Source organism: Eleutherodactylus coqui, chromosome 3 (assembly GCF_035609145.1).
Source record: "Eleutherodactylus coqui strain aEleCoq1 chromosome 3, aEleCoq1.hap1, whole genome shotgun sequence".
In the NCBI taxonomy this organism is placed as follows: domain Eukaryota; kingdom Metazoa; phylum Chordata; class Amphibia; order Anura; family Eleutherodactylidae; genus Eleutherodactylus; species Eleutherodactylus coqui.
The window spans coordinates 115,649,975-115,662,886 of NC_089839.1; the positions used below are offsets into that span (position 1 = coordinate 115,649,975).

A 12,912-nucleotide genomic window follows, 5' to 3' on the forward strand; every position below is an offset into this window, starting at 1 on the left:
GTGAAATTATAAATATGCACATACCCATATTTTTATCTAGCCTTCTTTTTTTGTTGCACATACCTTTACTAACAATACACAACTGTTTTCTTCCAGTATCTTGGCAATCGGTTCAGATAAAATCAGCAACTTGACATTCTTTTTAAAAGCTGTCAGTTTTCGGGAGAGGGTACTACAGCGCGGGCTGGCTGCCAGACTGTACCACAAGGTAATACATTAAATAAACTTTTTATTGCAGAAATTATAAATGAATATGATGCCAGGTTTGATCATGTTGCTTATTATGAATATTTTTTTAATAACCGGAAACTAGTTGGTTTTATGAATACAAAGATAGCTGTGTAATAGCAAGAAATGACTAATCCTTTACACAGGTGTGTCAGACAAGTAATTATTTTAGATGTTCCTATTGGGAGAACACTATACTAAGATATTAAAGGCTAATGGACACCTTTCACATAGAAAAATTGATTTGTACATATGCTAGTGGTGAACTGGACACTGAAGAAAGATTATTGCCTTTGAACTTTGGTGCTGCAGTAAACTCCTACGAATTCCTTGGACCACCATGATAATGAACAAAATAGTCCAAGACTGCATCAAAACAAAGTTTTCATTGGAGGGCAAAATTACAAAACAGAGACTCTCACACTTCGGCCACTTGATGTGGTCAGCGCCAAATGATCTGGACACCAAAGAACACGTTGGCTGGATACTTATCAAAGCCGACACTAACATGCAAATGATCGAACTGAAAGAAGCCATATGAAACACAACCACATGGAGAAGGCTGAATCCTAAAGTGTCTGAAAGGCGGCCTCAACTGGATGGATGGATGGTGATCTTGAGTTAAGAAAATTTGCTCTAATTTCCAGGTTGTATTTGTGATTTCTTCTTTGATTTTCAGACTCACAGTTTTATAGTTTGCAACCTGCTTTTCTCAGGTACATGTGTTTATCCAGGGGTGGATTAAGAACCCTAAGTGTCTTTGGAAAAAAATTAAAAAGTGACTTCACATACTGGTGGTAGGTGGGTCCAAACTGGCAGCAAGTAGGCGAATAAGAGTAGGCAGCAAACTGCGAGTCACAACTAGGTTAGCAGTAGAAGGACAGAAGCGTATGCAGCCTGCATGGCTGGCCTCCAAAGGCATGCCTCTAACCATGCCCAATCCCACTCAATCGAATGTCACCATGCAGGAAAAAAACTGAATGGGGTGCAGTGCCAAAACAGTGACACGACACCTTCACCCCTAAAATTGAAGGCATACATGGCTCATCATTACTCTCATCCATCACAGCTGATCTGGGGGTGAGTTTCTATGAACACCTGTAGTGGGCATGTATGTATTATTGATTTTAACTGTGATTGGTGTACTGTTCTATTTAATGTAAGGTAGGTGGGTGATGGTGCATTTTAGCTTGACAAAGACCCTGTGATAGGGTCGATACGTGGCTTGTCTACCTTTTTAAACATGGATCAATAAAAGGGCATTGTGAGTGATGCATGGACTTTTTACCACTTGATGCTGCTCAAATCTGTTCCTTTTCGGCATATGTAATTTGGAGCCTTGGGGTCAAGTTCCCATCCTGAGCTTTGCATAGTGGACTACCTCACACCAGCGGTGACATACATTGGAGTGCTGCTGTTTTCTCTACTTTTTGCCTACATAGTTCATCTGTCAGACTGTATTCCATTGTTAACCTTGCTAAAGAGATGGTAATTAGATGAAAGTTACAGCCAGTGATTGACTTGACTGGTCATATGTTGATACAGCATGTCTTTATTTCAGAAAGGGAATCAAATGGGAAGGGCAACTTTAAAGCCTGAAAAAGTCCTGTGGTTTAGCACTCTGCAGAGAATTATTTACACTAATAAAATAGCAATAATTGCAAACTCAGGTTGAAGTGTACTATAGATGTTTTTACTATTTGTAACTACAGCTCCAAGTAAGACATGAACAGTGGTAAGAATATTATGGGAGCTGTAGTTTTACAAATTAGAACAGTGAAGACGTTACATGTGAGCACAATACTAATGTGGCACTATAGGAGACAAAATACATAATAACAATGAGTCTAGCTGTCAGGGTCAGTGGTTTTCGGGGCCGCCGTGCCCACACTCAGGGCACGGTAGTCACCCAGGCGCCAGCAGTGCGGCGCAGGGGAGCCCCTGTTCTGGTGACCTCCCCTGGCCACCAGAATCCTGCTCATCGCCAGGTTGCTAGGGACGCGGTGGGTGCCGCCCGGCGCCGCGTCCCCGTCACCATGACGACCGGGCGTGCTTCCTTGGCATCCGTCGATCAAGCAAGGCTGGGGGGCAGTTTCCCCAGCACCTCCCTGAGTGAAACCTACTGCTGTCAGGCTCCCTGCCCCAATCAGCTCTGGGGCAGGAGTCTGACAGCATTTAAACATGTCTGTTTTCCTCTAGCAATTCCCAGTGTACGTTTGTCTCCAGGCTGCACCCGCATATTTGGATTGTATTCCCGGCTTTTGACCCTCTTGCTTTGGACCTGTCTTTGCCTTGCCTGACCCCTTTTGTTCTGCTTATTCTCCAGTTGCCAACCCGGATTGCCCGACTTGCCTTTGTGTTTGTGTGTACCTTGTTTGTCTGTAAGTCTGACTTCTGCCCCTCATCCCTAGCGAGACTAGGGACTGTCACCCAGTTGTCGCTCTAGGGCCTAGCCGAGGGCGGCAAGTAGGAAGGGACAGGGGTTGCGGGCTGTATTCCAGGGACTTCCCGTACCCGGACCCCAGTCTGTGACACTAGGTGCCATCCTCTGATTTGAGTAATTATTTTTCTTTTCAATCTGGCCCAGATCTTCATGACTTCTTCCATCCAATTCTTGCTTTTGAAAAGTTTGCAGCCCAGACATCTTTGGCTCCTCTGAAAAAATAATATCACCACACAGTGTCACCTAAAAATGTACTACACGTTGTATAATACACTGTGCTCCCCCCAAAAAATACACTGCATCCTCCAAAATACTGTGCTCCACAAAATACAGGACACCACTTGAAATAAATAATAATCTACATTGTGCCCTCAGAAATGAATAATATACTATTACCTCTGAGATAAATAATAATGCACACCGTATCCCCTGAAATAAATACAAAGTGCCCTTTGAAATTATATTACACACAATGCCCCCTAAATGAATTACAGTACACACCTTGCTCCATGAAATGAATTAAACAAAGCTGCTCCTGAAATTAATTGTAATATGCACCTTGCTCACTGAAAATAGTAGTGCCCCCCTTCTTCCAAGTAATAGATATTTACCTGTTTGCGCTGACACTTAAGAAGATGCTTTTCTGACCTCTTCTGCCAAGGCCTATCTCCTTTGGAAGTCCCTGCCAGGATTTCTCCCAGTGGAGTAAATTTCCACTCCACTATTGTGTTCATCCCAGAAAAGAGAGTTGTACAAGCAGCACTCACTTATTGCCCACAGGGCGGGATCCAGCTGTGCAAAGCAACAAAAAGGGAACCTGGACTATAGATCCAAGATAACCCATAAGAGACACTCAGTCTGCGGCAGCACAATGATGCAGTAGAAAAGTAAAAAACTTTTATTCCTCCAATTCATAGCATGGCTGCAATGTTTCGACTAGTATACCACCGGTCTTTGTCAAGCTTGACAAAGACCGGTGGTATACTGGTCGAAACGTTGCAGCCTCATACGGCCTTGTCCTTGGAAAAATAAAAAAGGTTATGGCTTTTGAATTGTGGAGATGAAAATCCCCCCAAAATTGTTGCATTCTTATGCCAAAATTGTTGCGTCCTTATGCCCAAAATAGGCCATGTCCTTAAGAGCCAACACTTTGTATCACTGCATGTCCTTATGGGGTTAGTGACCATTTCCCTTTAAAGAGGATTTCCACCCAAAAATGTAAAACTGAACATATAAAGCGAAACCTCTTTGTGACAACCACTCAAAATTGCAGTGACAAATGGTGTTTTGTAGTGGTGAGTGGTGCTACCCTCAAAAATATGCATAATATGTAGGAAAACTAAAAATCTGTCACATAAAATGTGTTCTTGCAAAATGGGTGTCTTTTTGGAAATATTTCACTGTATTGGTAAATATGAAGTTAAAAACAGGATGTGCAACCACATTGGTTGTCTTTATTTCTCAGAAATGAATGATAAACTATACTTTTGTCAGCATGATCAGTCAAAAACAAAGTTGTCACTACTAAATTAGTAAATTATCACTATTAGACACATCAGCCCTCTGTGCACACGTGGCAGATTTGCTTTGGATCTGCAGCAAAATATGCAGCACATCTGTGACAGAATCCACATTAGGCCGCTTCCAGACAAGCAGAATTTTACTCCACATTTAGGCTTGATTCACATGAGTGTGTTTCGACCGTGCTTTTACGCCTGGCCGATATACGCTGCCCATCTGATGCATTGGTTTACAGTGCATCAGTTGTCATGGGCATATTCCCGCGGCGTAAAGGCACCCAGCCGGCACAACGAGCGCATTTCGGCCAGGTGCTTTTATGTCTGCCAGGAAAGATAGTTCAAGAACTATCTTCCTGGCTAGAATACGTCGGCCACTGCCATAGACTCCTATGGAAGCCTATGACAGCTGCTGGAGAAGGGAGGTAAGAGGAAGTTTAGCAGCATGTCTGCTTAACTCCCAATCCCTTCCCTTCTTCACTCCGCCCCTTGCCGACTGTTTGCAATGGGGCGGGAACTAGTTGCTAAGCTCCCACCCTGTCCCGCCCCCTTCTGATTGCTGGCAGCTGACAAGGGGCAGGAGCATAGTACACTAGCTCCCGCCTCATCCCGCCCCCTTCCTTTGCCGAGAGCCGGCGAGAGGAAAAAAAGGGGAAGGCAGTTTAGCGGAGCTAAACGGTCTACCCTCGCCTGACGGCAATTCGGGCTTGGCATATATGCGCCGGGCCGTCTGAACTGGTGCACAAACAGCAGATTTGTGCGACTGTTCACGCATTTTTACGCTTGTGTCTTAGTCTATGTTTTACAGACCTTAATACAGAGCTACTGTAAATCTTAATATCTATTGACATGGCTGTATTTTTCATGGCAGTGTTTTCAAAATGCAGCATGTGATACGTTCGTTCATTTTTGCCTCCATATCTGTATGTATCGGTAGTATTTTCTATTGGGCAAATACAGATCGGAATTTACCCAGTAGAAACTAAAACTTCTGACAGGAAATGTGGAGGCAAATATAGCTCAAACAATGATGAAGCACTGATTACATACGGTTGCAATGTCATCTGTGATACTTCCGTATTCTGAATCACATTACAGATATGTTATAGTATGCTCATGTGAAACTTGCATAATATGTAGATTGCAGATCTACATCCCCTGGACATCTCCTTTAAGTGTTTTTATTACTTTATGTATACAAGTAGAGGCAAGATGAAGCAAGTTTTAAAAATGTTGAAATCTAGATGTGTTTTGATATAACTTTTTCCTATGTGCTAACTCGAGTTGTATTGGCAAATATTTGTTTGATAGACATTCTTATGAAGTCGTTTGATACGTTGTATAAGATTAAATTTAGAGGGAACCTGTTTATGTTGAACAAACAATCTGATCTGCCAGCATCGCCTTATGGACCCAGAAGAACTAAGCAGATTCGTGCATAGTGTTATGGGAAAAGATTTAGATTAACTTGGAACTCGTTCATTTAAACTGATCAGCCAGGGCTTAGAAGTCCAGTGGGCGGTCCTTCTCATTGACTGCCAGCAATCTTTATATGCATGCTCATATAGAGAAGGCGGTCAATTCTTGAGTTGTTTCACCTACTGGACTCCTAATCTCAGAGTGAGCAGAGATTTCAAAGTGTAAACGAGGCTAGGGCTACATGGTGATTTTTAGCTGCTCGCATGACCGAAGTTCGCTGTGCAGCCCTGCAACCTTGTATTCTCAATGAGGTCAATAGTGTTTTGGTATGAGATGTAAGTGGCCTTAAACCAAAGATCAGAAAATATACAACCTAGGTGGCATTTTTGCGACCTACGGGTCACAGCCACTTGTGACCCCCATTAACCTCAATGGACATGTGTGTCTGTGTCCTTGTCTGTGTCTGTGTGAGATTACAGGACTACACAGTGATCATTGGCAAAATGACCCTTGTCGTGGCCAAAAGTCATAGTGTATCCTAACTGTATATGAATCGGCTCAACTATTTCTACTCTATAGTATGACAGTATAGGACAGCATTTACATGGTGACAAGTTTTCTTTAAACTAATGCTAGGCTTCCTTCACACACCTATATTTTCCATTTTTTTAGGCTTATAAAAAAATGCTGTGAATTTCAAGCGTTTTTTCATTGCATTGTTTTTACAAATGTTTTTGGTGGTGTGTTTTTTTTGTGTGTGTTCCATCACTTATTTTTTTTATTTTTTTTTAAATCGAATGGAGAGGCGTCTGGAAAAATGTCATACCTAGAACATGTTGCATTTTGAAAGAAATGCCACTGACTGAGAAAATGCACCAAAAGGCCATAAAAATGCAAGAAAATAAAAAGAATGATTAGTAGAGGGTTTTATATTCCACTATAAACTTTTCATTAACGTCATCATTAAAATCATACATAGAAAGTTTAATTCCATTTCGACAACTCCCTGTAGGCACTCAATGAATGCACAAAGTTTGTTAGGGTTGAACAAAATCCCAGGAGTAAGGTAGCCAATATGCCTAGAATTTTGGTGATGATGCCTAACTTTTGGGTCATTTTCTATCAATGTCTTTGTACAGTAAGTTCTCTTTTCCTATCCTTGCTAAAAAAAAAAAAGTCAAACCCGTTCCTGGACCACTTTGAAACATATAGTATCTTGTGCGCACTTAACATATTGACATGTACAACTGATTTATGAGAAAAGGAAATGTAGCAATAAGCCAGTTGCCTCCTGTTTGATGAACTTACTAAAATATTTGAGATACAGGCTATAAATTCATTTATGCTATATAGTCAATAGTACGTTGATAGGTACATGGCATGCAAGAAACCCACATTGTTTGTAATCCAAGTGATTTGCTATAGATATTTTATGTCCCAATTTGCTTCTACTTATCTGTGTGTCTACATTCTTCAGCATGCTTCTTATCTAATGTAAAAGATACTATGTTGCATATGGTCTATGTGATAAGATTTAAAATACTATTTAAGTATATAATTGATTGCTCTCTTATTTAAAGCATACCTAACTATTCCGATGGCTTCCCTTAGGACGTCGTCTTAGCTGTGGTGGAGATACTGTCTTCATAGGCTCAGCTTCCCCACAACTATACTGCTCTTAGACCTGTCGTCAGTGTATGCTTAATCCCTGCCTCTACTGATGTTACATAACTATACTGCTATGTGCACTCATCTTTGTGTTGTAGGCAAAGCAGCACAATTTAATAGTTGCTTTACTAGGTCTTGTGTGTTTGCACGGTCACATCAAATATAGAGATATCTATAGACCACACAAACACCTAAGACTTAGTAAAGCAACTAATAGAGATCAATTCAATAAGAATTATGCTGCTTTGCCGACAGCAAACTGGAGACCCGTCTAATGCCTACATCATAAAGATAAGTTGCTAGAGTAGCTGAATGCCTAATGACAAGCAGTGGATTGCAGAGGAATTGCACTTCAAACTTGATTTACAGTTGTAAAACAAAAAAAATGTTTAATGACGTATATTACAAGGATGATGAGGTTATTAAATGAGCATAAGTTGTCTGAAAAGTTAGGTATGTTTTAACAAATTAAGGACCAAGCACTGTATGTTTACGGCACTTGGTCCTGGACTTTAATCCCAGTGGATAGTAAAAATACAGCACGGGATTAAAGCCCCTGCTTCTGCAATCAATCAATCAGAAGCAGGTAGGGTTATCAGATGTTAGAGACAGCTGATAACTCGGAGGAGGAGGGAGAAGTGGTTTTTAACCCTTTCTGCCTTCTTTCACTAGTACACAGCGCTCAATGAGTGCTATGTGCTAAAGAGTGAAAGTGGAAGTGTTTCTTTCACTACGCGAGCTGGCGATCACGTTACCCCCGGGATGCCCCAGCTACTGTGGAAAAGTGTCAAATAAAAAAGAAACAAAAAAACATGACTGTCCCTCAGAGGTCTTACAGGACGTCATGGGGGACATAGATAGTAAAAAAAAAGTAATTACATCAATAAGCAAAATTACAGAATAAAATAAATATTTAGATAAGCAAACAAATAACCCTTAAGAGGTTAAGTCTAGATTTTGTTCTTTCTGCTTTAATCATCATTGTGTCTGATATATTTACCTGATGAAAACTTGTTCAACAATTTTTATTTAAGTGTCAAATCACTTGCACAGTATAGTCATTTACACCATACTATATGTTGTATTCAGGTAATGACGGAGAAGGATGAGTTTTTCTCTGCCTGGAATTCCTGTTTACATCATGTTGTCACTCTGGCTTTGGCACATATCCATAGAGGTAAGTCAATACATTTACTATCTAGGTGTGCAATATGCTGATATGTACACAATAATTATAATGGAGTGATAATAGAGAAGGAAGGAAGGAAAAGGCCTCCTATATGAAGCGATAAGAGGCAATGAGACAAGTATTACTTGTGCAGCTCCACCAAATCTAAAATAGTAGCACCATTTTCTGTGCTCTTATCACTGCCCTAACCAAAACTGCAGTTAGAGGAAATTGGTTTATCTGACTTGTTAACTTGATGGAACACTATTATCCATTCTTTACTGCTGAAAGGAGATGTTAGTGCGATATTAATCCATGGTAACTTTCAACTATTTTCTAAGCCACAGCGAATATAGTATATGCATTATATATTGAAAATGACTGCAATTCTGATACATTTTATCATTTCTGTACCCGTTTCAAGTTGTCTGCTTGCAGGTATTCAATTGGAAACCATTTATTTTCAGGGTGTGAACTCTTGTCCTGGTCATGTGCGGATCACACAGGGGAACGGCTTATTACAAGAAAGACCTATAACTGTTTTGGAACAATCATCAGCCCTACACCCGAATGATCAGAACATTACATGACCAGAACAGTTTCAGCTTCTGGAACTAAACAATTAAGTTTTCTATTTTTAAAAACAGCAGGTAGAGAATATTGTGAGGAATCCATACACAAAATATGTTGGAAAACTGCAGAACTTTTCATTACACAATTAATAACTTTATTTCATAGAATGGTAGAGTTGGAAGGGACCTCAAGGGTCATCACATCCAACCGCCTGCTCAGTGCAGGATTCACTAAATCATCCCAGACAGATGTCTGTCCAGCCTCTGAAGACTTCCATTGAAAAAGAACTCACCACCTCTCATGGCAACCTGTTCCACTCATTGATCCCCTCCCTGTCTAATATCTAATTTGTGTCTCCTCCCTTTCAGTTTCATCTCATTGCTCGCAGTCTATTCTTGTGCAAATGAGAATAGAGCTGATCACTTCAGATATTTGTAGACAGCTATTAGGTCTCTTCTCAGCCTTCTTTTTTGCAAATTAAACATTCCCAGATGCTTTAACCGTTCCTCACAGGACATGATTTGCAGACCACTCACTGTCTTGGAACTCTTCTCTGATTTTTCTATTTAAATTGGGGTGACCAGAACTGGACACAGTATTCCAGATGACGTCTGACCAAGGAAATGTAGGGGCAGATAATTATCTCATGTGATCTACACTCTATTCTTCTCAGTGAATCCCATAATTGTGTTTGCTTTTTTTTGTTTTGCTGCTGCATCACACTGTTGACTCATGATCAGTCTATGATCTATTAGTATACCCAAGTTCTTTTCACATGTGCTACTGTTTAGCGCAGTTCCTCCCATTCTGTATGTGCTTTTTTCATTTTTCTTGCCCAGATGTAGGACTTTACATTTCTCCCTGTTAAATACCATTCTGCTAGTCCACAGTTAATTTCTGACCACTCTTTGAGTACAGTAACACAGCCAGTTATGAACTCACCTAACAGTTGCTTTGTCCATCCCACATTTGGTCATTTTTTTCAATAATGGTATAAGATACTTTGTCAAATTCTTTGCTGAAGCCCAGATATAATATATCCACCGCATTTCCTTGATCAGTCAGTGATCAAACTGAAAAATCAAATGAAATATTAATGTGCCATAGAAGAAATTATTAATAGTTACATCCAGCCCATAATTCTAAACATTTTTGTATTTAAACTTACTAAAAAGATTTATTAAACTCCCTGATATTCCAAAAATAACATTAGAATAGCATTAGAATAGCCTTTTGAATAGCCTTTCTGTGTCCACCTCAGTGCATGTTCCCATGTTGTCAACCAAGCTCAATCTTTTTTTCCTCTTTTCCACTGGGTATGTCAAGGGATCCCTGGTGTGGTGAGTGACTGCCTCTGAAGCTCTAGCTTCTTTTTTGTGTATCAGAAAAGATCCTGAGTAAGTGATAAATGAGTGAGGCAGTGTTACTGCAAGGGCACTTGTTAGCATCTCTTCTGACCAGCATATGAGAGCTTAAAGGGGTTCTCCAGGTATGGAAAAAATTTGTCAAAATGTGTTAGAACAATAAAAGCACTGTACTCGTCCGTCCTTTCAACTGCCAATCCAGCACTGCAGCTCTTGCTGTCCTCTCAGTCTTTGTTTATGAGCAGCTAAATAGAGGCTGCAGCCGTTATGTACAATTCTCCTGGCATCATAACTCCCAGCTTCTGAGCTGTAAAGCCAGGAGAATGGTACTTCATTATTATGGCCTCTGATTGGCTATAGCAGTCAAATGGCAACTGCTCGTAAATAAAGCCTGGGAGGTCCGCAGGAGCTGTGGTGCTGGATCGACAGGGAAAAGTATAGTTGCTTTAATAATTTTACCACAGTTGAAGCCATTTTTTAAAGAAACAAATCGTCCACACCTGTACAACCCTCAATGTATCTGCTGGAGCAGAGACAGAAACCAGAGTGAGCATGTCAGTAGACCTTAGAACCTTTTTTTGCTTGTGGTGAATGCAGAAAGGCTCTTCAGTGCTCATCATTATTTCTGGAGTATCTAGGGATATAAGCTATTTTTTTAATAAGTGTTAATACAAAAATGTTTATTATTATTATGGGCTGAGTTTAAAGGGGTTATGCAGAAGGACACTTTTTCTTCCTGAAATTGGCTCAGACTCCATTAGTAACATAACAAAAGGCATACTCACCTTGCCTGTTACCCCTCTACTGGTGCCTGGTGCCCCGTTGATCTTCACTTCCAGGTGAAATGAGCTGATAATGTCACTTACACCAGGTTCATGTGATAACAGCAGCCAATCACTAGCTCCATTCAGCCAGTCCTTAACTGCAGTGCTTACTTGACCTGGTCTTGTGTCATCCATACTCTCCTCCTAAAAGTGGAGATCAGCGGGGACCAAGCAAAGGCAGAATGACAGCAGCAGGGAAGGTGAAGATGTCTACTCTTATGTAACTAGAGCAGGCTGATCCAGTTTTGGAAAAAATGTGTGTCCCTGAATAACCCCTTTAATTATTAACAATATATTTTATGAGACAAGCCTTTAAAAAAAAAAAAAAAGACTAATTGTGATTGCCAGACCCAATCAGGGAGGTCCAGTCCCCTTGTGTATTTGCTGTAATCTGGAATGTAAGCAGGCACACGTGAATACTGTGGCTAATTACTAGCATCAGTCTCTTCCTGCATTGCTGTGGCCAGTGATTGGCGACATGGAATATTGAAGTCATTCCTGCAGCACAATATTTAAAGATTGGAGGGTAGAGCTGCAGCAGAGGTAGATTGGCCAGGTACATAATGGCTGATTTAATTTTTTATGCAATTATCATTTAACTCTTTCCAATTCACTGTTTGACATCTTCCAACATTCTGATTGAAGCCTGTACAGCTCCGATGTCGGAAGAAGTCCTGCAGGGTATTCTCATTGTATATTACTGGCTGCTCTGTTGTCTCTCCAGCATGTCACCTACTACAGTACTGGCTCTAGCCAGCAGATGGCTCCATTGTAAAATGGCAGAAAGAGAAAGCCCTCTAGGAACCCTGAATCCAAAATTGGATTGCAAAGGGTTAAGGCATAAAGACCGGGATCGTCGAACAGTGTGTTGTCTTCCAGGCGCTCGAGTTCGACACATCGCGGATCGGATTGACAGATTACTGGGAGGGGCTGGTGAGGATCCAGCGGTCATGGTGCACGTTGGCACCAATGAACAAGTTAGAGGTCAATGGAGGGCCCTCAAAAATGATTTCAGGGACCTAGGGTCCAAGCTCATGGCGCGGACCTCCAAGGTAGTTTTCTCGGAAATACTACCTGTACCTAAAGCCACACTAGAAAGGCAGCAGGATCTTAGGGAGGTAAACAAGTGGCTCCGGAGTTGGCGTAAGAAGGAGGGATTTGGGTTCCTGGAGAACTGGGCTGACTTTGCTGTCGGCTACAGGCTCTACCGTAGGGACGGGCTGCATCTTAATGGGGAGTGTGCAGCTGTGCTGGGGAATAAGATGGCTAGAAGGCTGGAGGAGTGTTTAAACTAGGGACTGGGGGGGAGGGCAAAAAGAGAAATAGTGGGGTAGCCAGTGTAACTAGCGACCCGGATCCAAGCAAAGGGAATGGGGGTCAAGCAGGGGGTGGGGTTAGTACAGTTAGAAGTGATAGATCAGCCATTCGTACGAATAGCAACAAAACAAATTTAAAAAACAAAAAAAAACGATATAAATTGTATGACCACGAATGCAAGAAGTCTGATTGGTAAAGTGGGTGAGCTTGAAGCGAGAATGACTGATGAAAATTATGATATAGTCGGAATTAAGGAAACATGGCTTGATGATAAGTGCGATTGGGCGGTGAATTTGCAGGGGTACAATCTCTTCAGAAGGGACCGAAGGAACCAGAAAGGGGGAGGGGTATGTCTGTACATCAAATCGAACTTGAAGCCGAGGCTACGGGA

At 41.2% G+C, this 12,912-nt stretch overlaps 1 protein-coding gene across 1 annotated transcript in view; it reads left to right on the forward strand.

The window, feature by feature from the left end:
- The window catches only part of ACOXL (acyl-CoA oxidase like), a 387,512-nt gene that overhangs the window by 262,364 nt on the left and 112,236 nt on the right, over positions 1-12,912 (forward strand). Inside the window, exons 15-16 of the mRNA XM_066595986.1 lie at positions 97-208; positions 8,365-8,452. Coding sequence (XP_066452083.1) covers positions 97-208; positions 8,365-8,452 — 200 coding nt within the window. The remainder of the gene's footprint in view (positions 1-96; positions 209-8,364; positions 8,453-12,912) is intronic.